Source organism: Oncorhynchus gorbuscha, linkage group LG17, assembly GCF_021184085.1.
Source record: "Oncorhynchus gorbuscha isolate QuinsamMale2020 ecotype Even-year linkage group LG17, OgorEven_v1.0, whole genome shotgun sequence".
Lineage (NCBI taxonomy): Eukaryota > Metazoa > Chordata > Actinopteri > Salmoniformes > Salmonidae > Oncorhynchus > Oncorhynchus gorbuscha.
Window position 1 is genome coordinate 13964775 of NC_060189.1, and position 24676 is coordinate 13989450.

The following is a 24676-nucleotide window of genomic DNA, read 5'->3' on the forward strand; positions in this document are numbered from 1 at the left end:
CACTAAGCACAAACCAGATGGGATGGTGTATCACTGCAGAATGTTGAGGTAGCCATGCTAGTTAAGTGTGCCCTCAATTCAAAATAAATCACAGATGGTGTGGGAGTGCTTTGCTGGTGACACTATCACACCTTCTCCATGCTTCACGGTGGGAACCACACATGCGGAGATCGTACTTTTAACTACTCTGCTTCTCACAAAGACACAGCGGTTGGAACCAAAAATCTCAAATTTGGAATCATCAGACCAAAGGACAGATTTCCACCGGTCTAATGTCCATTACTTGTGTTTCTTGGCCCAAGCAAGTCTCTTCATATTATTGGTGTCCTTTAGAAGTAGTTTCTTTGCAGCAATTCTACCATGAAGGCCTGATTCATGCAGTCTACTCTGAACAGTTGATGTTGAGATGTGTCTATTACTTAAACTCTGTGAAGCATTTATTTGGGCTGCACTCTGAGGTGCAGTTAACTCTAATCAACTTATCCTCTGAAGCAGAGGTAAATCTGGGTCTTCCTTTCCAGTGGCGATCCTCATAAGAGCCAGTTTCATCATAACGCTTGATGGTTTTTGCTACTGCACTTGGAGAAACTTTCAAAGTTCTTGAAATGTTCCGTATTGACTGACCTTCGTGTCTTAAATTAATGATGGACTTTTATTTCTCTTGCTTATTTCAGCTGTTCTTGCCATAATATGGACTTGGCCTTTTACCAAATAGGGATATCTTCTGTATACCAAGCCTACCTTGTCACAATGCAACTGATTGGCTAAAATGCATTAAGAAGGGAAGAAATTCCACAAATGTACTTTCTAAAAGGCACACCTGTTAATTGAAATGAATTCCAGGTGCCTATCTCATGAAGCTGGCTGAGAGAATCCGAAGCGTGTGCAACGCTGTCGTCAAGGCAAAGGGTGGCTACTTTGAAGAATCTCAAATATAAAATATATTTTGATTTGTTTAACACTTTTTGGTTACTACATGATTCCATATGTGTTATTTCGTAGTTTTGATGTCTTCACTATAATTCTACAATGTAGAAAATAGTCAAATAAAGAAAAACCCTTGAATGAGTAGGTGTGTCCAAACCTTTGACTGGTAGTGTACCTATATAGTGCCTTCGGAGAGTATTAAGACCCCTTGATTTTTTCCACCTTTTGTTATGTTACAGCCCTATTCTTAGAAGGATCATATAAAATTTAAAAAATCTTCATCAATCTACATACAATACCACATAATGACAACGTAAAAACAGGTTTTTAGAAATTCTTGCAAAAAAACTGAAATAACTTATTTGCATAAGTATTCAGATTCTTTGCTATAAGACTTGAAATTGAGCTCAGGTGCATCCTGTTTACAATGATCATCCTCGAGATGTTTCTACAACTGAATTGGAGTCCACCTGTGGTCAATTCAATTGATTGGACATGATTTGGAAAGGTACACATCTGTCTTTATAACGTCCCACAGTTGACAGCGCATGTCAGAGCAAAAACCAAGCCTTGAGACAGATTGTGTTGAGGCACAGGTCTGGGGAATAGTACCAAAACATTTCTGCATTATTGAAGGTCCCCAAGAACAAAATGGCTTCCATCATTCTTAAATGGAAGAAGTTTGGAACCACCAAGACTCTTCCTAGAGGTGGCCGCCCGGCCAAACTCCGAAAACACACTGATGCCCTCAAATGGACTCGCCATCCTAGCCTCTCTCTCTGCCTGTCCACACAAAATATATAGTGGTAAGGTATTGTTTGATATAGTGCGTCCAGACCAACCAGACTGGTTTATATTTGGTACTATTTTCAGACATGATAGGCTAGAGAAAGTGCAGCAGAGAAATAGGCACACAAAGGCAACTATCACTGTCACATTAGCATTACTGTAGATATTATTCAGTACAGGGGTTCCCCTTAAATGAGCAGGCCAATGTCGGTTGGTATTGTTGAGTGGTGACAGTGATAGTTGCCTTTGTGTACAACGTGACTCAGACCAGAACATACCAGACCTATTTTTCTCTCCATATCCCCGGATTTCAACCGCAAGCTCTGGACATTTATACCTGGATCTCGCAGCTAGCTAGCTGCTATCCGTGTGACTATTGGCTTACGTCAATCCCGGAGCAAACATCAATTATTCCAGAGCTAGCCAGCTGAAGAGTTCCATCAGCCACTCCTGGGATACAATCACCTATCCGGACCCGTTTTACTGCCGATGCGGTGACCCACCGGGCCTTCACGATTGGACTACCGACGTTATCTGCCCGAGGGAGTTATCCAACTGGCCCCTCCATCGTGACGTTACCTGAACGCCCATCTGCGGCCCACTAATCGTCAGCTGTCTTATCGGCTGCTATCTGAATAGGTCTATCGGACAATTTTTCTTGGGTCACTATAACTATATCTATTTTGCCAATTGGATTGATCCCCTCTACCACACGGAACCCAACTAATCTACCGACGGAAACGCACGAGGTGGCTAAAAACAGACCTCCATCTTATGCTAGCTTGCTACCGATGGCCTGGCTAGCTGTCTGAATCGCCGTGACCCCAACCTCACTACTTACTGGACCCATATGATCACTAGACTAAGCATGCCTCTCCTTAATGTCAATATGCCTTGTCCATTGCTATTCTGGTTAGTGTTTATTGGCTTATTTCACTGTAGAGCCTCTAGCCCTGCTCATTATACCTTATCCAACCTTTCAGTTCCACCACCCACACATGCGATGACATCACCTGGTTTCAATTATGTTTCTAGAGACAATATCTCTCTCATCATCACTCAATACCTAGGTTTACCTCCACTGTATTCACATCCTACCATACCTTTGTCTGTACATTATACCTTGAAGCTATTTTATCGCCCCAGAAACCTCCTTTTACTCTCTGTTCCGGATGTTCTAGACGACCAATTCTCATAGCTTTTAGCCGTACCCTTGTTCTACTCCTTCTCTGTTCCTCTGGTGATGTAGAAGTGAATCCAGGCCCTGCAGTGCCTAGCTCCACTCCCATTCCCCAGGCGCTCTCATTTGATGGCTTCTGTAACCGTAATAGCCTTGGTTTCATGCATGTTAACATTAGAAGCCTCCTCCCTAAGTTTGTTTTATTCACTAGCACACTCTGCCAACCCAGATGTTCTAGCCGTGTCGGAATCCTAGCTTAGGAAGAACACCAAAAATTCTGAAATCTTCATCCCTAACTACAACATTTTTAGACAAGATAGAACGGCCAAAGGGGGCGGTGTTGCAATCTACTGCAAAGATAGCCTGCAGAGTTCTGTCCTACTATCCAGGTCTGTACACAAACAATTTGAACTTCTAATTTTAAAAATCCACCTCTCTAAAAACAAGTCTCTCACTGTTGCCGCCTGCTATTGACCACCCTCTGCCCCCAGCTGTGCTCTGGACACCATATGCTAACTGATTGCCCCCCATCTATCTTCAGAGCTCGTGCTGCTAGGCGACCTAAACTGGAACATGCTTAACACCCCAGCCATCCTACAATCTAAGCTTGATGCCCTCAATCTCACACAAATGATCAATGAACCTACCAGGTACCACCCCAAAACCGTAAACACGGGCACGCTCATAGATATCATCCTAACCAACTTGCCCCCTAAATACACCTCTGCTGTTTTCAACCAAGATCTCAGCGATCACTGCCTCATTGCATGCATCCGCAAAGGGTCAGCGGTCAAACAACCTCCACTCATCACTGTCAACGCTCCCTGAAACACTTCAGCGAGCATGCCTTTCTAATCGACCTGGCCGGGGTATCCTGGAAGGATATTGATCTCATCCCGTCAGTAGAAGATGCCTGGTTATTTAAAGAACTGCAAAACATGCCTTCCTCACATCTTAAATAAGCATGCCCCATTCAAGAAATTTAGAAACAGTAACAGATATAGTCCTTGGTTCTCTCCAGACCCGACTGCCCTTAACCAACACAAAAACATCCTGTGGTGTTCTGCATTAGCACCGAACATCCCCCGTGATATGCAACTTTTCAGGGAAGCTAGAAACCAATATACACAGGCAGTTAGGAAAGCCAAGGCTAGCTTTTTCAAGCAGAAATTTGCTTCCTGCAAGACAAACTCAAAAATGTTCTGGGACACTGTAAAGTCCACGGAGAATAAGAACACCTCCTCCCAGCTGCCCACTGCACCGAGGACAGGAAACACTGTCACCACTGATAAATCCACAATCATTGAGAATTTCAATAAGCATTTTTCTACGGCTGGCCATGCTTTCAACCTGGCTTTCCACCTGGCTAAGTTCAACAGCGCTGCACCCCCCACAGCAACTCGCCCAAGCCTTCCCCATTTCTCCTTCTCCCAAATCCAGTCAGCGGATGTTCTGAAAGAGCTGCAAAATCTGGACCCCTACAAATCAGCCAGGCTAGACAATCTGGACCCTTTCTTTCTAAAATTATCTGCCGAAAATGTTGCAACCCCTATTACTAGCCTGTTCAACCTCTCTTTCGTGTCGTCTGAGATTCCCAAAGATTGGAAAGCAGCTACGGTCATCCCCCTCTTCAAAGGGGGAGACACTCTTGACCCAAACTGCTACAGACCTATATCTATCCTACCCTGCCTTTCTAAGGTCTTCGAAAGCCAAGTCAACAAACAGATTACCGACCATTTCGAATCCCACCATACCTTCTCCGCTATGCAATCTGGTTTCAGAGCTGGTCATGGGTGCACCTCAGCCACGCTCAAGGTACTAAAAGATATCTTAAGCGCCATCTGTGCAGCCGTATTCATTGACCTGACCAAGGCTTTCGACACTGTCAATCACCACATCCTCATCGGCAGACTCGATTTGCCTTGGTTTCTCAAATGATTGCCTCGCCTGGTTCACCAACTACTTCTCTGATAGAGTTCAGTGTGTCAAATCAGGGGGCCTGTTGTCCGGGCCCCTACAAATCAGCCTACAAATCAACTTCAATTACTTTGTAAACACCAATATTGGAATATAAAAGGTTATTTGTTGTGAGACAAAGACAGATATTCACACAAGGAAGGAAGGCTAATCATGTTGCGAAGACTTCTCACAATGACAAACGTAAACTTCAGTGTCATTGGAGAGACAATCACATGATCTCATACCATCCCTAATAATATATTTGATCCCCTGGCAGTCTCTATGAAGGTGCCACAGGGTTCAATTCTTGGACCAACTCTCTTCTCTGTATACATCAATGATGTCGCTCTTGCTGCTGGTGAGTCTCTGATCCACCTCTACGCAGATGACACCATTCTGTATACTTCTGGCCCTTCTTTGGACACTGTGTTAACAACCCTCCAGACAAGCTTCAATGCCATACAACTCTCCTTCCGTGGCCTCCAACTGCTCTTAAATACAAGTAAAACTAAATGCATGCTCTTCAACCGATCGCTGCCTGCACCTGCCTGCCTGTCTAACATCACTACTCTGGACGGTTCTGACTTAGAATATGTGGACAACTACAAATACCTAGGTGTCTGGTTAGACTGTAAACTCTCCTTCCAGACTCACATCAAACATCTCCAATCCAAAGTTAAATCTAGAATTGGCTTCCTATTTCGCCACAAAGCATCCTTCACTCATGCTGCCAAACATACCCTTGTAAAACTGACCATCTTACCTATCATCGACTTCGGCAATGTCATTTACAAAATAGCCTCCAATACCCTACTCAATAAATTGGATGCAGTCTATCACAGTGCCATCCGTTTTGTCACCAAAGCCCCATATACTACCCACCACTGTGACCTGTACGCTCTCGTTGGCTGGCCCTCGCTTCATACTCGTCGCCAAACCCACTGACTCCAGGTCATCTACAAGACCCTGCTAGTTAAAGTCCCCTTATCTCAGCTCGCTGGTCACCATAACAGCACCCACCTGTAGCACACGCTCCAGCAGGTATATCTCTCTGGTCACCCCCAAAACCAATTCTTCCTTTGGCTGCCTCTACTTCCAGTTTTCTGCTGCCAATGACTGGAACAAACTACAAAAATCTCTGAAACTGGAAACACTTTTCTCCCTCACTAGCTTTAAGCACCAGCTGTCAGAGCAACTCACAGATTACTGCACCTGTACATAGCCCATCTATAATTTAGCCCAAACAACTACCTCTCCCCCTACTGTATTTATTTATTTTGCTCCTTTGCACCCCATTATTTCTATCTCTACCTTGTACATTCTTCCACTGCAAATCTACCATTCCAGTGTTTTACTTGCTATATTGTATTTACTTCACCACCATGGCCTTTTTTTGCCTTTACCTCCCTTCTCACCTAATTTGCTCACATTGTATATAGACTTGTTTATACTGTATTATTGACTGTATGTTTGTTTTACTCCATGTGTAACTCTGTGTTGTTGTATGTGTCGAACTGCTTTGCTTTATCTTGGCCAGGTCGCAATTGTAAATGAGAACTTGTTCTCAACTTGCCTACCTGGTTAAATAAAGGTGAAAATGTAACAGGTGTAATGCTCCTAAACTGATATGTGTATTAGAAGTAAAGCGAGAGGCTTTTTCCAGCTCAACGCAATGTAGAATCCTCACAGACTTTAGCAGACTGGATACTGTACTTCCATGTCACCTATTGCATAATCACAAACAGCACCTGGCCCTATGAAGTGGCTCATTATATCCTAGACAACAAGACAGACTGACAGAGAGACTTATATGGCTGTGGATGTGAATGGGCCTGGCCTGATGTAACCAAAGCAGGATACTGTGAAATAAATCTAAATCTGGGGCTGAGTGGGTGGGTGGGTGGACAGGGCAGAGGTATACAACCATGACTGAGCCACTAACTGAGATTTCTGGGTATGAAGATAAGAGGCGTGAGGCGAGGCGGACAGATTTATTTAAACTTTATACACCCAGCGGAGCCTAGAGTGCTACCCATGAGCACTAGGCCATCTGCTCTCTTCCACTCATCCTCCCTTTTTCTTGTCTGGCACAGGACTGGGTAGAGGAGGAACGCCCGATAAGAGAGGCAACGTAAAGTCGATCTTGGCTGGGGTCCATAGACTGCCCTTAGAGAGTGAAAAACAGACTTGAATAGCTTGAGGGAAGTAGTGCCAGAGACTGACTGGGCCTGCTGCTGTAGACTGGTGGGGTGGGGAAGACATGGTTGCTCAGCAACTCGGTTGCATTTTTTTCAGAATGTCCTGAGACTCTTTTGTCTCACCTGTTGCGCTCACAGGTTTGTTTTGAGCCACTATTTCCATGGCAAGTCATTATTTGCTAAAAAAACACATTCAGGTTCAGTTTGAACAATACCGTATGTACAGTATTTTAGTTATTAATGATTACATCCTGTGTAACCCTGTCAGTCATTTTATTAATATATTGAGTTTGTGTTTTAATTTCAGCTCATTGGAACATATCTCAAAGAGCCAATGACGTTGAGCAATGTCTTTTCAAGAACATGTGTTTGTTTTGCTACCAGGGGTTTGTAACCCTGGACCGCTCTACTGTGGGAATACCAAGTGAAAGCATGACTGTCTGATGTTTCTTTGTTTGGTCAAGACAGTGAGAACTCAAATGCAGGCCAAGACCTCTATTTTCATCAGTGATGGTTCTGTTTTAGTCTGCGTGTTTGTGCAGAATTGATCGGGATATTTATAGGGAGTCCATTGAAGTAAACATCCCGTATCAGTTATATATTGCTGTTCAGTCTATCCTAATGTGTTGACTCATATTGAGGACTATTGACTCTGTGACAGGTCTTCATTAATGATTGGATGGTTCATAGGCGTTTGTTCAGAGCTCTCAAAATAGCATCATAGTAGGAGAACATTCCCGATCACAAGTCATGATTAACAACACTCGTGGAAATACTTCTGGGTCACTAATAAAGTAATCTGGAAAGAATGGTATTATTGCTAGAGATATATAGACTATACAGTATACAATTAAGCAATAAGATCTGAGGGGATGAGGTATGAGGCCAATATACCACGGCTAAGGTTGTTCTTACGCACGACGCAACACGGAATGCCGGGATACAGCCCTTAGCCGTGGTATATTGGCAATCTTCCATAAACCCCGGAGGAGCCTTATTGTTATTATAACTGGTTAGCAATGTAATTAGAGCAGTACAAATACATGTAAATCTTGCTGTGGCAAAAATAAAAAGTTTTATGCTTGCCAGCAAAGCCACCACAGAACACAACACTAAACAACACATTAATTGCACTATAACGGTGACAGACGGTGCCCACAAACTGTTAAGACCTACATAAAGATGTCCCAACAGTAGAGTCCCAACAGCAGAATCCCAACACTTTACCACTGTTACACCTGGCTATCAGCAGAACCTTGTCTGGCAGCGAAACAGTTCATTCAGCCTCATTTGCTGCCTCTAAAAAACATTTGCTGATATTGCTTACTTTCTTAAACAAATGTGGTTTCTACTGACAATTGAGATGTAAAAACTATGGCATAAGGGGATGACAAGCGGATAAGAGGCCATCCGTAATTGCTATTAAGAAATTAATGAGCGAGCTAGGACGGACGTAGTCAATATAACTATTTGTTCAGCACTTTTGAAATGTGCAGCGACAGAATTCAGAACATGGGCCATTCTTACAATGTTCTCCCTGTACCTCAAGTCAGAACTGTAGGATAAATGCAGGGGGCATATAAGCAGACAATGAAAGCTCTTGCAATATTTGATGATTACATTTCTCTAAAACAGGCTACAAACAACATGTGAACCACCAAGTCAGAACAGTAGGCTAAATTAAGAGGGGCATAATATACCTTTTTTTTGTACATTGGTTGCAAACTCTGCCCCACCTTCCCTGAATGACGGGTCACCACTGACTGTACCCATACTTCGAGATATAGATCAGCCCCCCGCATTTCAACAAGTTCTTATGATTCAGCATGGTCTTGATAGATTGCATGAGTGAGTACCTCACCCCACTTATGAGGCCAACTCACCCTCCCCTTGAGTACCATGAAATGTTTCCCACAGATGTATAATGATTCTTTTGATGCTGGTCATTTGACCTACACAAAAAAACATTTACACAGAATCGTCAAACGAACCTCATTTGAGATACATTCCAAACCTGTTTGTCATGGGAAAGCCCCAGCTTTCCCCACTCACTGTTTGCATGTTTCCTTGAGGGTATTTTGGTATTTTTCATTAGTCGATTGTTGATACAGTTCCAAAATGTTTTGCAGTTCAGCAGTTCCGTTTGGAAGTTTTGGGACTTACAAGAAGCAAAGTCTCACCGGCCACATCATCATGTGATTCATTTTGCGTCATCACGATGATGTGTCCAGTGACACTTTGCTTCTTGAGGCTGTCTGAACCTCTGAGGCTTACTTGGCCCTCCACCTGACCCATATTCCCAAGAATCTCTGAGCCTATCACAAAGACCTATATGTGTCCATACACAACACAGTGAGGGCAGTGCTTCATTTGTAAACCAGGAGGTGCCGTGAGAAAAGCTGAGTGTGAGAATTTAGCCTTTTATAAATGCATTTCATGCAATTCTACGTCATTTTACATGACTGGAGACTTTGGCAGAATCTTTTATAATTTGTGAACAAGTCTTATAAATTGATATATTCTTTCTACATCTTATTAGCATACACCTAATATGTTCCCCCTGTTGATGATGCTCATTATACATTGAGGTTGAACCAAAAGATTACAGGTAACAAATATGAAATGAAATACGACACAATTATGTGAAATTGAATTAAACAATAATGTGTATAATGTATAATATTCAATTATGTTTCTATATGATAACAATAGCATAATATATTTCATATGCCATAAACTATTGTTTTCTTTAACAAATTAATTTGAATTAACTTAATCATTATGACAAACCCCTCACTATTGTCATTGGTTGCACTAATTGCACTGTTTGTCTACATAACCTGGTTAAAGTATTCATGACTTTACCCTGAGGAAGGCACAGTGATGTTGGTAAATACCCATTAAATTGCTGGCAGTTTATATTTGGAGTGTGCGACTTTCTTTATTTTGATCATTTATAGTTTATTCGTCGTAAGTCAGCAGCTCCACGCAAACTATTTTTTCTGGGTGTGCGCCAGCTCATGTTTTTTAATCTAGAATCTTTTATAATACCACACAAATTATCGAAATGACAGGATCATTTGACATTGACAAACTGAGAATCTGAAATCAATAAAATGACCTTATCTTCAATCCATCAATAGGCTAGGTGTATGGAGACACATATTGTAGTCTACAATAAGAAGAGGAAATTCTAGTCCTAAAAATGCTTTCCAGTTTCACTGACTCACCCAATGATGTGCAGCGCACTCTCTGATGATGGCCGATATGCTCGTGCTAGTGCGCTTTCATTTTGTAAAACAATATTTGGGAAGTTGATCAAATATTTTGGTAGCCTGCAACAGACAATCTTCTCTCTTCAGCAGGAGCCATTTGCTTTCCAACCTGTGTTTCCCAAGATTGCATTTGAAATACTGTTTTGTCTGCATGCTGTTTGTTGACTGACAGATGTACCACATGTTCCCGAAGGTAGGCTAGGCCTTGTAATTGGACTAAACTCCACAGTCAGGATATGTTTTAAAAAAAGCTATTGATCCTCTCTGGCTAAATTACAGGCTTTCTCAGGGTGTAGTAGGCTATTATGAATTATTTAATTTCTTTCTGAACAGATAGAACAGCCTCCTGTGCCTCTATTGATTATTAGAGTGCACAATTAGATTCACTTTGCTGCATAGCACCCATCTTTTCCAGTTGTTATTGAGATTGTAGGACCAAGTAGAGTGCAGTTCATTCAGAAAGTATTCAGACCCCTTGACTTTTTCCACATTTTGTTATGTTACAGCCTTATTCTAAAATGGATTAAAAGGATTAAAAATAATCAACTGAAATATCACATTTACATTCAGTATTCAGACCCTTTACTCAGTACTTTGTTGAGGCACCGTTGGCAGCGATTACAGGCTCGAGACTTCTTGGGTATGATGCTACAAGCTTGGCACACCTGTATTTGGGGAGTTTCTCCCATTCTTCTCTGCAGATCCTCTCAAGCTCTTTCAGATTGGATGGGGAGGGTCACAGCTATTTTCAAGTCTCTCCAGAGATATTCGATCGGGTTGAAGTCCAGGCTCTGGCTGGGTCACTTAAGGACATTCAGAGACATTTCTCCTGAAGCCACACCTGTGTTGTCTTGGCTGTATATATGGGGATATATATATATATATCCAGGCTCTGGCTGGGTCATATTCAGAGACATTTCTCCTGAAGCCACACCTGTGTTGTCTTGGCTGTATATATATATATATATATATATATATATATATATATATATATATATATATATATATATATATATATTTTATACGTTTTAATAAATTCAAAAAATCTGTTTTCGCTTCATCATTATGGGTTATTGTGTGTAGATTGATGAGGGAAATGCTTTATTTAATCAATTTTAGAATAAGGCTGAAATATAACAAAATGTGGGAAAAGTCAAGGGGTCTGAATACTTCTGAAGGCACCGTAGATATCAACATCTCTTCAACCTTCCACTAACGGTTCAGTTACTTTTTTGCAACTGCAGATAAAGCTTAAGTGTTTATAGGGAGACAAAAGCAGCACAGATGGATGGTAGACACTACTATCTTGTTGTATTGATCCTGGTGCCAGAATCCCCTATTTTCAAAGGCCACAAACAATAAAACAGGCACTGATCCCAATACCTTGTACAAACACAAATTACTCCAATTCTCTCGAATTTCAGAGGTACAATACATGCCCAGACCGTCTCAATGGAGCTCCACTAGCGAACCGCCAAGCCTTCAAACCTGCCTCGCTACTCGCAGTTACCTAGACAACAGCTGGCAAATTCAGCAGCTAATGTGTTCATGTGTCATAGTAACAGATCGGTTTTGGCATCCAATACGCACCAATCCTGAGTGAGTCCTGTTAGGAATTGCACTGCTATGTCTTTGGGGGGTGTGTCCTGTTCTCAGATGATTGATAGACATTTACTCCCACAAAAGGAAAATGGCCAACTTGAACAGATAGCCAAGTATGGAATATGGTTCACCTGAAAACAGAGATTGCTGCTTAACCAGCATTTCACATTTAAATCTGATGAGAACTGCTTATTAGCATTTGTTTGCATATTTATTTGCTGTCAATTGTGCTTATTTTGATGAGTCTTGATCTTATATTAATCAATCAATGTACAATATATAGTTAATTTAGAGGGACAAAGAAGCTTGGAGTCAAATCAGTCAGTATTGATAAGGGTAACACTTAACAACAACAATACACACACACAAAGAGACAACCTGTTCTTCTGTGAGCACCATGGAAAATGGCATAGCATAAGCCAAAACCTTTTTCGAAAATAGATAGGCTAACGCACTGATTGACATCAAAATAGAGCATAGGCTAACAACTTGTCAGCAATGTAAAAGGAAGTAGTACAACTAACCCCCTACCTATGCCAGGCATGGCATGGCATGGCACAGTGGCTGTACCCCACAGGGCAGGTTGAATTCTGCATGCCAACAGGCACAGTGACAGGTCATAGGACCATTGGGACATGTGCCACTTGGTGACACGGTAGGTAGACGGTCTCACTTGCTGTTGTCCTTTCACCCAGATGCCAATCCCCTTGTGGCTTCGATGACTGTCATGACCGACTGTCAGCGTGAAATGTCATCTCTCCGAGGTATTTTAGGCAGGCCCTCCTCGGAACCTCATGGTCCCATGCCCAGTGAAGCTTCCACTAGGGGATGGGTTCAGCATTCCTCAGACACACAAACAAACACACACTAGGGCATGGGTTCAATGTTTCTCGTGGCTGCCTGTCTGAATTGATAGAGCAGAAGACAGGTGTGTATGTAGACCACAGGAGGTTGGTGGAACCTTAATTGGGGAGGACAGGCTCATGGTAATGCCTGGAGCGGAATAGGTGGAATGATATCAAATACATCAAACACATGGTCATTATGGCCATCATTATGAGTCGCCCTCCCCTCCACTGATGTAGATTCAGGTGCTGCTGCTGTATGTTTCATACCCAGAGTTCTCACCATTAAACTAGATGTTGATAACATCTGAACAGGACATCATTTTAGAGGAACACACATTTAGTTTACTATGAAAAAGTATTTCCTTTTTTATAGTACACAGCAATTAGTCATAATAAGGACTTTGCATTTATGGTCACAATTTATTTGGATAGTCCCATATAGATCATCTCCAGATGGTCATACCATCAAAAAACTATTATTTATTAACCAACCTTAGGGTATTGGTTCAAATTAGAACTCAATGCAATACATGTCATTTGTGCCTGTGGGATCAAATTTGCCCAATGGTAATTTGTTATAATGCTGTCATGCACAATGTTGATACCCTGATCAATCGTTTTGAGGCCCCTTGTCTATTTGGTCAGTTGAGGCATTTAATCATTATCCTCATGTTACTGCCAAAACAAAATTCCTGTCCATTGTGCCATCACACCAGCTGATTATATCAAACCCTCTCTTGACAAATCCAAACAGGTTTGATATCATTAATAAACTATTTGGTGTATAGTCAGCACAAGTTTGCAATAATGCATGGCAGCAACCTGGTCCCAGAGCATTTGGTATTATTCTGTATGTAAATCTGGGAAACTCCTTTAGTATGATATGTATGGTATGTATTAATTTGTAGATGTTACAGTATGTTACAATATTTTGCAAAACATATGATATGTTACAAATTCCAATTTGTTGTGGCTAACGTTAGCTAGCTGGCTAATACTAATGTTAGCTAGAAGGCTAACATTAGGGCTAGGGGTTAAGTTTAGAAGTTAGGTTAAAGGGTTAAGGTTAGGGGAAGGGTTAGCTAAAAGGGTTAGGCTTAGAGGAAGGGTTAGCTAACATGCTAAGTAGTCGCAAAGTAGCGAAAAAGTAGTAAGTATTTGAAAAGTTGCTAATTAGCTAAAATGCTAAACTTGTCTGCGATGAGATTAGAATACCCAACCATTGGGTTGCTACACCCTGACTAACCACCTCCTTTTGTTTTGGCCTTAAATAACATTCTGTCTTATGTAACCATGCCAAACGTAACATATCATATGAATTTGAGTGTCCTGGATTTTCATGTACTATGTTACGTCTAGTCTATGAGACCAGGCTGATGTCTGAGAGGTGCACTTCTGTGAGAATTACTATTTCTCTACTTGACTCTGCTCCCCTATCCGAAGTGTCCGCATTTCAGGGCTTGGGGGTTTGAGTGAGTTATAGCCTCTGGGGTGGTATATCTAACTCTCACAGGGCGATAGCCCTCAACTCCCCCTTTCTGTGTCCCCTTATGGAAGTTCCTGAGAGGAGGAGTTATCAGGCGAGGGGAGGTGTGAGCCTAGATTTGACCAGCGTTAACCTTTCCTCCAGTTTTCTTGTTGGCCAAGTTCATACGGTTCTACCCCACTTATATCACAAACAGTTTCTGTTGCTGCTGCAGCCTCTATCTCTAGCCCTACTCCTCCCTCTGCACCTCTCACTTCTTATGCTGTGCTGCTGGCACTGGGTTGCATTGTACAACCAAGCCCTACTCAGCCCTGCTGCCTGAGGTCATTCTTATGTGACTCGAAGTGGAGCATGGCCTCCCTGGTCGCTCCCTGGTCGCTCCTGACATACCGGGGAGTTTGGGTGGGAAAACTGGTTGATTGAACTACAGAGAGAATGAAGATGACCGGTTTCATTTTAATATTTTCAGAGGTTCAGAGAATGGGGAATGTAGAAAACGTTTAAACAGTTTTTTTTTTTTTTTTTTAAGTGTGTGTCAGATATCTTAGATTGTAATCTAATTACATAGGCTACTGCAGTTGCAGAGTTTTTGACATACACTATAGTTTCTTCCATCATGTAAACAATTTTGATGATGCAACGTTTCGGAGATGTAGGTCAGCACTCATTTGAATTTGTGACATGGAATTCTGAGAAACCATACATATAGAGGCACAGGAGGCTGCTGAGGGGAGGATGGCTCATAATAATGGTTAGAATGGAGTGAATGAAATGGTATCAAATACATGGAAACCGGGTGTTCGATACCTTTCTATTTATTCCATTCCAGCTATAAAGCCCGTCCTTCCCATTTAAGGTGCCACCAGCCGCCTGTAATGTAGATGTAGATGTAATGTACAATAACTGCAAAAACTAAATTATATTTGGATATTTAATACCGTTTCGATATTACATTAAATGTGTTGCCCATGGTTAAAACACAGCTATGTTCTTGGTGCGATGAAATGTTGAGTCCAGGGCTACAGGAAGCCTTCTCTGAAGCCATATGATGCATTGTCTTTGTTATAAGTTCATGACATATTTCATTATGTATTAGGCCTACACAACATCCTGTGATTTTGACATGATATATCCTACATACCGGTACTCTGTTTTTCCGTACCATAACAATGGGGCACGGAGCAAAATGTTGGGCTCTATGGACAAAAACAGAGAAGCTTGGTTGTTCACAAGCTCCACCCTAGAATTCCTCTAAAGATGTTTTTTTATGAGCCCATATAAACCATACGGGGTTGAGAGGGGTTGGTCTAAAAACAATATATAACTCAAATACGACCCAAAATGTTTTTATTACTGGGTGGTGTTGAATTTTCATTGTGATTTTGGATTGACATTTTTATGCATTAGGCAACCTGAGGCCCCTGAAGTTCACAATGGTCTCATGCAGTATTTGAAAACAGAAGTGTCAAAATAAATCCAACATTAGCTACATAGTAATATATCTACTAGAAGTAGCAATAAGTAGAGAGTCGTTTTGTAACATATAATATGAACGTTACTAAGGTCTGATACAATGTTCATGTACGCCTGCTTTGTTAGGTAGATACGATGTGACAATGGTGTAGCTTGAAATGCACACCATTAAGGTGGTAAAATAGAGCATGACTTTTTACTGAATTTGAAAAGCATTGTGATTTTAATAGCTGACAAACTACTAACTGACAAAAAAACGAGAGTAGTCATTGGTAAACTCTAAAAGCTTTAGATATCCTGTAAAAAATAATAAACATAAAAGTATGTCAAAAACATATGGGAGAAACTCAGGAGTCCCCTCATTCGGCACTCGTTCCCCGTTCAAAACATCTTGGAACTCGGAAAATACGAGATTGAATCATGACGTCAGTGATCTTCATGTCGGAAAATTGGAGCTCTGGAAAGAGTCCCGAGTTGGAATTCTGACCGTTCAAATCGATTGTTCCCAGTCGATGCTAGTTTTTTCCGAGTTCCCAATTGTTTTAAACGCATTGAAGTCAGAGATTTCCGAGCTCCCAGTTGTAATGAACGCGGCATAAGACCTTTCACCTAGTTTTCAGACTTGCAGTTCATCGGGTTCTCTCTGACACCGATGACCCATTTGTACGCCCACCAACAGCCACGCACCCTATTTCCTCCAATCGTCCGGCCACCATGCACTGATCACGCGTCGTCTCACCTGCTATTGGCTAAGATCTCACACACATTTGTTTTTCATTGGTGGCATGTTGCCATCCGCCTGTGTGTTGTGAATTTTGTTTTCCTTTTTTTATCCTGATGTTTTACACAGCTGAGAGAGGACGTAGTGAAAACGAATTGAACAGCCAGTCTCTACTGATCGGGCGGAGTGACACCGCTTCTTTTGTTCCATATCCGGTTGATGCTAAACTTAATTAAAATATACCTAAACAATGCCCTTACAAAAATGTTCAGAAATTGAAGTCTCGTATGGGGTAAGAATATATTTTTATTTTCTTAATATTATTATTTCAAGTCAACATGCGTATTATTTCATGACAAACGTTTGAATAATGGGTCAATAGGATACTGTATTTGTTTGTCACTCCAGTTTGTTCATTTTACTTTGGACTTTTTACTTTCTAATATTATTCAGTTGGTAATTGAGTCATGTTAGTTCAAAATTATTGAGAAAAAAATCAAGATTAATTGAGACTTATTTACATTTATACCATCTAATCATATTATCCAATGACTTCGCAATGATTGACTGTTGGTCCGATATCTTTAATTCAACAGTGCCCAGTTGACAGAATTGTGCAATAGTGTAGCATTTGTTTTATTGACCTGTGTTAATGTTACCCAACGTCACCCTATGATAACCAGGTAGCCCAGTAGAGTGGTATTGTTTTTGCCTAGGCGGGCTACGCTTTCACTATGTGAAACTGGTCACATTATTTGATGTTGGGAGTGGCCATACGATCACCAATAGTGTCATTGCAGACAAAGCACTTCCTGATGCAGCGTTCACACTGGGTAACATACCCTGTGCATGCGGGTTTCGGTCTCACGTGGCAAGTTGTAGGGATACATTACTAGTTGGTCTATATTTGGCAATGGGAGGTTACTTGGCTCGTAGGTTTAGGGCAGATGGGATGTAATCTCAAAAGTCTGCTCCTTCAGCACTCTTAACGGCCACACTGTGACAACCTCGCAGCAACTGGCACTTGACATTAAGCTAATGACTGGTAAGAATAGAAACATTTCACATTTGAGGTCATTTGGATGCAAATGAATACATCTAGCTGTATGGTTTTGATTGGGTCTCATTTCCCAGTTATCGTTGTGATTAGTCCCTATTGTGACTCACAAGTCTTCTATTATACCATCATCAGAAAAACTTTCTTTCCTCCAGATGAATGGGATGGTGATGGATTATTGCGGCTCCTATCTGAAGAGGAAGAGGCACTACAGTGAGCAGTCCTCCCTAGGCTGCAGTCTAGAGTACACAGACCTGGAGGCTGCAGAGGCTCTGGTCTGCATGAGCTCTTGGGGCCAACACCGCCCCAACCCCTGCAAACCCAGACCCCTTACCCCCGCCTCGGACTCCTGCGACTCCCTTTTGCCTCTGGACCCACCGGAGACCCCCAAAGACTTTGTCTCGCTCTCCTCCCTGGTAAGAGTGTATTCTCTATGGACAACCATAAACACCACACATCCCAAAACAACCATCCTAGCTTTGACTTACTGTGTAAACCAGCTTTGAGACAGTGTCTTTGTCTCAGGTTGGTGTGTTTGCTAAAAACTTTGCATGGCTTATAGGGGTTGGAGGGGTTAGGGAGGTTGTTGCACAGGTGTCAGGAAAGAGATAAAGAGATGGTCAGTTTCAATTTCACCCAGTGCTCATCTCTCTCAGCTGCTGGTTGTAAAAATCACTGTTTTACAACCACCCATATCGAACTAGTCATTAGTGTAGTGTGCATACGTGCCTACTGTGGTCACGTATCTCTCCTAACAGCTACATTAAACCTCCAATTTGAAACAGAACACACCCAACCTAGGACTTCTGTACTAGAACACCACAGTGGCTGTACTAGAACACCACAGTGGCTGTACTAGAACACCACAGTGGCTGTACTAGAACACCACAGTGGCTGTACTAGAACACCACAGTGGCTGTACTAGAACACCACAGTGGCTGTACTAGAACACCACAGTGGCTGTACTAGAACACCAGTGTTTGTTTTGTTCTACAAAACAAGTTCTCATTAACAATTGTGACATGACCAAGATAAAGCAAAGCAGTGCAACAAAAACAACAACAGTGTTACACATGGGATAAATAAACATACAGTCAATAACACCATAGAAAATGTGTATACAGTGTGTGCAAATGAAGTAAGGAGGTAAGGCAATAAATAGGCCATAGTGGCAAAGTAATTACAATTTAGCAATGAACACTGGAGTGATAGATGTGCATATGAGGATGTGCAAGTAGAAACACTGGTGTGCAAAAGAGCATTAAAAAAAATTAATATGGAGATGAGGTAGGTAGGTAGTTGGTTGGATGGATGGGCTATTTACAGATGGGCTGTGTACAGTTGCAGCGATCGGTAAGCTGCTCTGACAGCCGATGCTTGAAGTTAGTGAGGGAGATATCACCAACTTCAGTGATTTTTTTTTTTTTTGTAATTTGTTCCAGTAATTTGTTCCAGTCATACAGTTGAATTCAGAAGTTTACATACACTTCGGTTGGAGTCATTAAAACTCGTTTTTCAACCAGTCCACTAATTTCTTGTTAACAAATATTGGTTTTGCCAAGTCAGTTAGGACATTTACTTTGTTCATGACACAATGTTTCCAACAACTGTTTACAGATAGATTATTTCACTTATAATTCACTGTATAACAATTCCAGTGGGTCAGAAGTTTACATATGCTAAATTGACTGCCTTTAAACAGCTTTGAAAATTCCAGAAAATTATGTTGTGGCTTTAGAAGCTTCTGTTAGGCTAATTGACATCATTTGAGTCGATTGGAGGTGTACCTGTGGATGTATTTCAAGGCCTACCTTCAAACTCGGTGCCTCTTTGCTTGACATCATGGGAAAATCAAAAGAAATTAGCCACAATTGTAGACCTCCACAAGTCTGGCTCATCCTTGGAAGCAATTTCCAAATGCCTGAAGGTTTGTTAACACTGTCCAAAGAAGGGCCAGAGGTATACAGAATGGTGTCGTCTGCGTAGAGGTGGATCAAAGAAAGAGCGACATCATTGATATATATATACATAGAAAAGAGTCGGCCCGAGAATTGAACCCTGTGGCACCCCCATAGAGACTGCCAGGGGTCCGGACAACAGGCCCTCCAATTTGACACACTGAACTCTGTCTGAGAAGTAGTTCGTGAACCAGGCAAGGCAGTCATTAGCGTACTTTGATTGACAGAGTCGAAAGCCTTGGCCAGGTCGATGAAGACTGCTGCACAGTACTGTTTTTTATTTATTTTATTGATTGGCATTATGATATCGTTTAGAACCTTGAGTGTGGCTGAGGTGCACCCGTGACCAGCTCGGAAACCAGATTGCATAGCGGAGAAGGTACTGTGGGTTTCCAGATGGTCGTGATCTGTTTGTTCACTTGGCTTTCAAAGACTTTAGAAAGGCAGGGCAGGATGGATATAGGTCTGTAACAGTTTGGGTCTTGAGTGTCTTCCCCCTTTGAAAAGGGGGATGACCGTGGCCGCTTTCCAAGCTTTAGGAATCTCAGACGATACGAAAGAGGTTGAACAGATTAGTAAGAGGGGTTGCGACAAGGGATAATTTTCGGAAGAGGGTCCAAATTGTCTAGCCCAGCTGATTTGTAAGGGTCCAGATTTTGCAGCTTTTTCAGGACATCAGCTGTCTGGATTTGGGTGAAGGAGAAGCTGGGGGGGCTTGGGTCAGTTGCTGCGAGGTTGCAGAGCTGTTGGTTGGGATTGGGGTAGCTAGGTGGAAAGCGTGGCCAGCCGTAGACAAATGCTTATTGAAATTCTAGATTATCGTAGATTCATCGGTGGTGACCTTGTTTCCTAGCCTCAGTGCAGTGGGCAGCTGGGAGGAGGTACTGTTATTCTCCATGGACTTACCAGTTTCCCAAAACGTTTTGGAATTAGTGCTGCAGGATGCAAATTTCTGTTTGAAAAAGCTTCCTAGTATGGTGCACACATACACTGATTCTGCCTTTTTCTCTCTGGTTTCCAGTGTATGACACCTCCTCACAGCCCCAGCTTTGCTGAAACCCCCACCAGCGCTGCCATCCACACAAGCACCTCTCCTCTGAGCCGGCCCAGTTCCAGCCTTTCTGTAAGGGTCTGTGGGGTCCCACGACCGCCCATGGCCTCTATTGCTGAGTCCCCAACCACTGGAAAGACCCCACCACCGGCACCCTGCCGAGCAATGGTAACCAGCGTCATCCGCCACACTGCAGACACACAGCCCTGCGAGCAAATTCCAGCACACCCCACCGAGCAACAGAGGATCTCAGAGCTGGTGGTCCATCAACAGCACACAGTAAAGACTGAAAAGAGCAGCAAACCTCCCTTCACACCCAACCTCGCCCTAATCTCTTCCTGTAGGGAACAGCCAGTCAAGACTGAGAAGGAAGAGCCAAAGGCTATCCACTGTAAGGAGAGCCCCTCCCCTCCTCCCGCTAACACCCAATCACAAAACAGCCTGCCCACACGCCTCTCCCCGCCCCCCACCTCCATTCCTCCAATCATCTGCCAGATGTTCCCGGTGACCAGCCAATCAGGGATGATCTCAGCGTTCATCCAGGGCCCGATGCAGACATCCAGGACCCCCACATCCATCCTGCCCCAGTCTGGCCCTCTAGGGGCCCTCCAGCAGCCCTTCCTCATGGGCCAAGCTATGCCCCAGGGCACGGTGATGCTGGTTCTACCCCAGTCCCACATGTCTCAGGCACCCCACTGCTCCCCACAGACTGTCATGACCCTGGGCCACACCAAGCTGCTACCTCTGGCCCCCGCCCCGGTCTACGTGCCCGCCGGACCCTGCAGCGCCACGAAGATGGACTTCTCCCGCCGGAGGAACTACGTGTGCAACTTCCCCGGCTGCAGGAAGACTTACTTCAAGAGCTCCCACCTCAAGGCACACCTTCGAACACACACAGGTAAGCGAGAGTTCACAGTGCTTCTCATGGATGAGTGGAAGTGAGAGAGAACTTGACATTTATGGGATAAGATGTTAGGATCTTCATTTGTGTATCACGATGTAAACTGAAGATTATAAGGTCATTTATTTGACTCAAAGCATGTTGGGGTTTGTTAGTGACTAAATGATAATGACTTGCTCACTTACACTCTCTTTCTAATTTTCTCTCTCAGGTGAGAAGCCCTTCAGTTGCAGTTGGGAGGGCTGCGACAAGAAGTTTGCGCGCTCTGACGAGCTCTCGCGTCATCGGCGGACCCACACGGGCGAGAAGAAGTTTGTGTGTCCCGTGTGCGAACGGCGCTTTATGCGTAGCGACCACCTGACCAAACATGCCCGCCGTCATATGACCAGCAAGAAGACCCCCTCCTGGCAGGCTGAGGTGCGCAGCCCCAACAAAATGTCCTCTCCCAAGCCTCTGCCGTCAAACCCTGCCTCACTCTCCCTCAGTATGCTGGTACCTGCCTTAAACTAGACTCTGCCCAACACTACCCACTAGTGACTTCTTACCCAAAACCCCCAAACCATGACATGGATAGGGGGGGCAGTCAAGCACACAAGGCTGCCATTTTACTCATGGAGAATGTCTGAAGACATGCACTGGACTCTGTATTTTTTTATATTTTACTGCTCATTTGTACATTTTTGTTTTGTTTACTTTTCAGATATTTTACACTGTATGTATGTATGTATGCACTCTTTTGCCAAAGCCTTTGTAATGAAGTTTGTCTTTTACATTTCACCTATCTTTGTATGTATATTTGTACATAATATCTATGTGATTGTGTTGTATTTCAAACTACATTTGTTAATTTGGGAAAATGACTTAATTGTGTAAAAAAATCTATGTGGATAGTAATCTATACTGTGATAATTACTTACTGACTTTTCATATTATTTAATACACATTTGTAATAAAGACATATTATTAACTGGTGTGTTTTTAGCAAATCTCCCTTTGACCTTAGATGGTCCCTTTTTCTGAAATCAGAACAGCCCTCTAGTTAGTCAGCATTCCTTTCCAGTCACTCCCCCAGCTATATGGTAGCGGAGTAGAGTGGTGTCTTGCCACATCCTATGTGAGTCAGTCAGCTGAAACACTTCCTGTTCAATATGCTGACTGATCACAGCTCTGGACTGGACCACATCCTGTTAGTTTAGTGGAACGTGCAGGCCAAAGGACTTTTTGTCCCATTCAGCAGCTCTAATCCAAACTATGCTATGAGGCAGCGGGATGTATAGGCACTCATATCCTTGCCTCTGTACTTATAAGCCTGGCCGACTGGTGTATGCCCTGTGATACAGGTAAGAAACCTCACAAGTATCCTTATGAAGTAGTGTTACATTATTTGTGTCAATTGATAACTCAGTCTCTGGATTGCTTTAATAATACAGATTATTATATAAGCCTAATAAAGGTGTAACCAGTAGTCATCCTTGTAGGTTAAACATTCAGTATTACATAAACACCCATCAAGTAACTATTTTGTCCCTCTTTGGCCACCACATAGCTTCTATAGCCACAAAGTCATAATAATGGCTAAATCCCGCCTATTTTCAGAATGTATATTCTTGGAATTGGAATTTGAAAACTTATTTTTAGTACAAATGTTGACTTTGTGACTGGTAACTAGTGGAAACCCTCTTGCCGCCACTGCGGTTCCATACCCGGTAACAACCGTCCTCCAATCAGATTGTGAGAACTGAACTGTCAGGAGATGTGACCAATAGACTGGGCCCTTGAATACCCGCCCCTTTGCCTTACGGATCGATTTACACAATACTGCCTCTATGGGTTGAATGGGTTCATACTATCTCACACTTTCTCTAACAGTGACACCTTGTGGACATAAAGAAACATTATCTGACTTCACAAGTGCCACCTTGTGGACAAAAGATGCACTGTAATTTATTTTCCCGGTTAGATGATGCTGATCTAAATCTCCTGTAGTAGTTTTTGTAGACTACAGTTTTTCCTGGGATTTCATGAAAACAGGAATATCTGAGGTTTGCGTCGGTAGCCTACAGCCTACTGCGCACGGGAATAGCTGGAAAGAGAGTGTATGGAGTTGTGTAGCCGAGTAAGCTAAATAATAAGCTAGATATTAGGATCCTCATTAACTAAATATTGGGGCTATAAATATATTCACCTGTCAAAGGGCAAGAAAAAAAAGTGTATATATGATGAAATGTCCGATCTGTGCGTTCCTCCAGAGTCGGTCACGCAAAGCTCCGCTATTGATTAGGCCTAGATTATAAGAAAATAACAATACTGCCTAGGCTACAACAACACAGTACAATGAGGAATGTAGTATTGTTCTGAAGTGAATATACAATTATTGGCTATAGCTGTAAACTGCAGGGATGTAGGCTAATTAGACATATATATTTTTTGGGATCCCCATTAGCTGGGGTGATTGCAGCAGCTAGTCTTCCTGTGGTACAAACAATACACGATAGGTACATGACATAATACGGAACATTAATAGACAAGAACAGCTTAAGGACATAACTAGATACATTTTAAACATCACTCATTTGGTGGGGTTAAGTGTGTGTGTCAGTGCTGTGTGTAAATTTACAATGTAAACAATTTGGAATTATTCAACACATTATGCTTCTTCCAAAAACAAGAAGTGATGCAGTCAGTCTCTCCTTTACTTTTAGCTAAAATAGACTGGCATGTCTTGTACAGATTGATAATAGCCCTTTGATAATAGTGAAGAAAGAGCAAGACCACTCAAACGTACCGTTTTGAATGCTTCATGTCGAAATAACTGCATAAAATCTAATTAAATTGAATTTGTCATATGCCCTGAATACAACTGGTTTATATTTTAACCTTGATTATGAGCCATTCCCAACGATGCAGTTTAAAAAATAATTACAATAAAATGGTAACATACACAAGAATGGAGCTATATACACAAGGAGTACCATACAGCCTGATTATGCAACCATTTCGATCACTTATGGCTATTCTTAACTGTTTGAATACAAGGTCCAGAAGGGTACATTATCAGGCTACTCATATGGGGGATTTTATGCGCGCTCTCTTCCCGTTTCGTTCATAATCAGCGAAATGTAAATAGGTTTTCCTTTGGTTTCTGCATTTTACATTCAGCAGGCAAGAGCAGACTGTAGTAGTAAATAAAAACATTGAAATAAGTGAACAATAAGCTATTGTAAGTCTTTTTTTTAATGGGACTCCACGAG

The 24676-nt window shown here is 42.3% G+C and overlaps 1 protein-coding gene across 2 annotated transcripts; it reads left to right on the forward strand.

Moving 5' to 3' along the window:
* Window positions 1–16561: 16561 nt before the first annotated feature.
* LOC124002127 (Krueppel-like factor 11) lies at window positions 16562–22392 on the forward strand. Of its 2 annotated transcripts, none has more exons than XM_046309418.1 (4): window positions 16562–16750; window positions 17671–17931; window positions 20495–21422; window positions 21637–22392. In XM_046309418.1, exons 1-4 carry the CDS (start codon window positions 16709–16711, stop codon window positions 21933–21935), a joined length of 1530 nt encoding a protein of 509 aa, XP_046165374.1. In that variant the 5' UTR covers window positions 16562–16708; the 3' UTR covers window positions 21936–22392. The 2 variants fall into 2 exon arrangements, with proteins under 2 accessions (XP_046165374.1, XP_046165375.1); XM_046309419.1 differs by lacking the exon at window positions 16562–16750 and adding an exon at window positions 16809–17503.
* The last annotated feature ends 2284 nt before the right edge of the window (window positions 22393–24676 follow it).

Coding starts and splice junctions, on each gene's coding strand:
- LOC124002127 (XM_046309418.1), top strand. CDS start 16,709: ATGCCCTTACAAAAATGTTCAGAAATTGAAGTCTCGTATGGG. Junction 16,751..17,670: donor AAATTGAAGTCTCGTATGGG/GTAAGAATATAT, acceptor TCTTTCCTCCAG/ATGAATGGGATGGTGATGGA. Junction 17,932..20,494: donor TTGTCTCGCTCTCCTCCCTG/GTAAGAGTGTAT, acceptor TCTGGTTTCCAG/TGTATGACACCTCCTCACAG.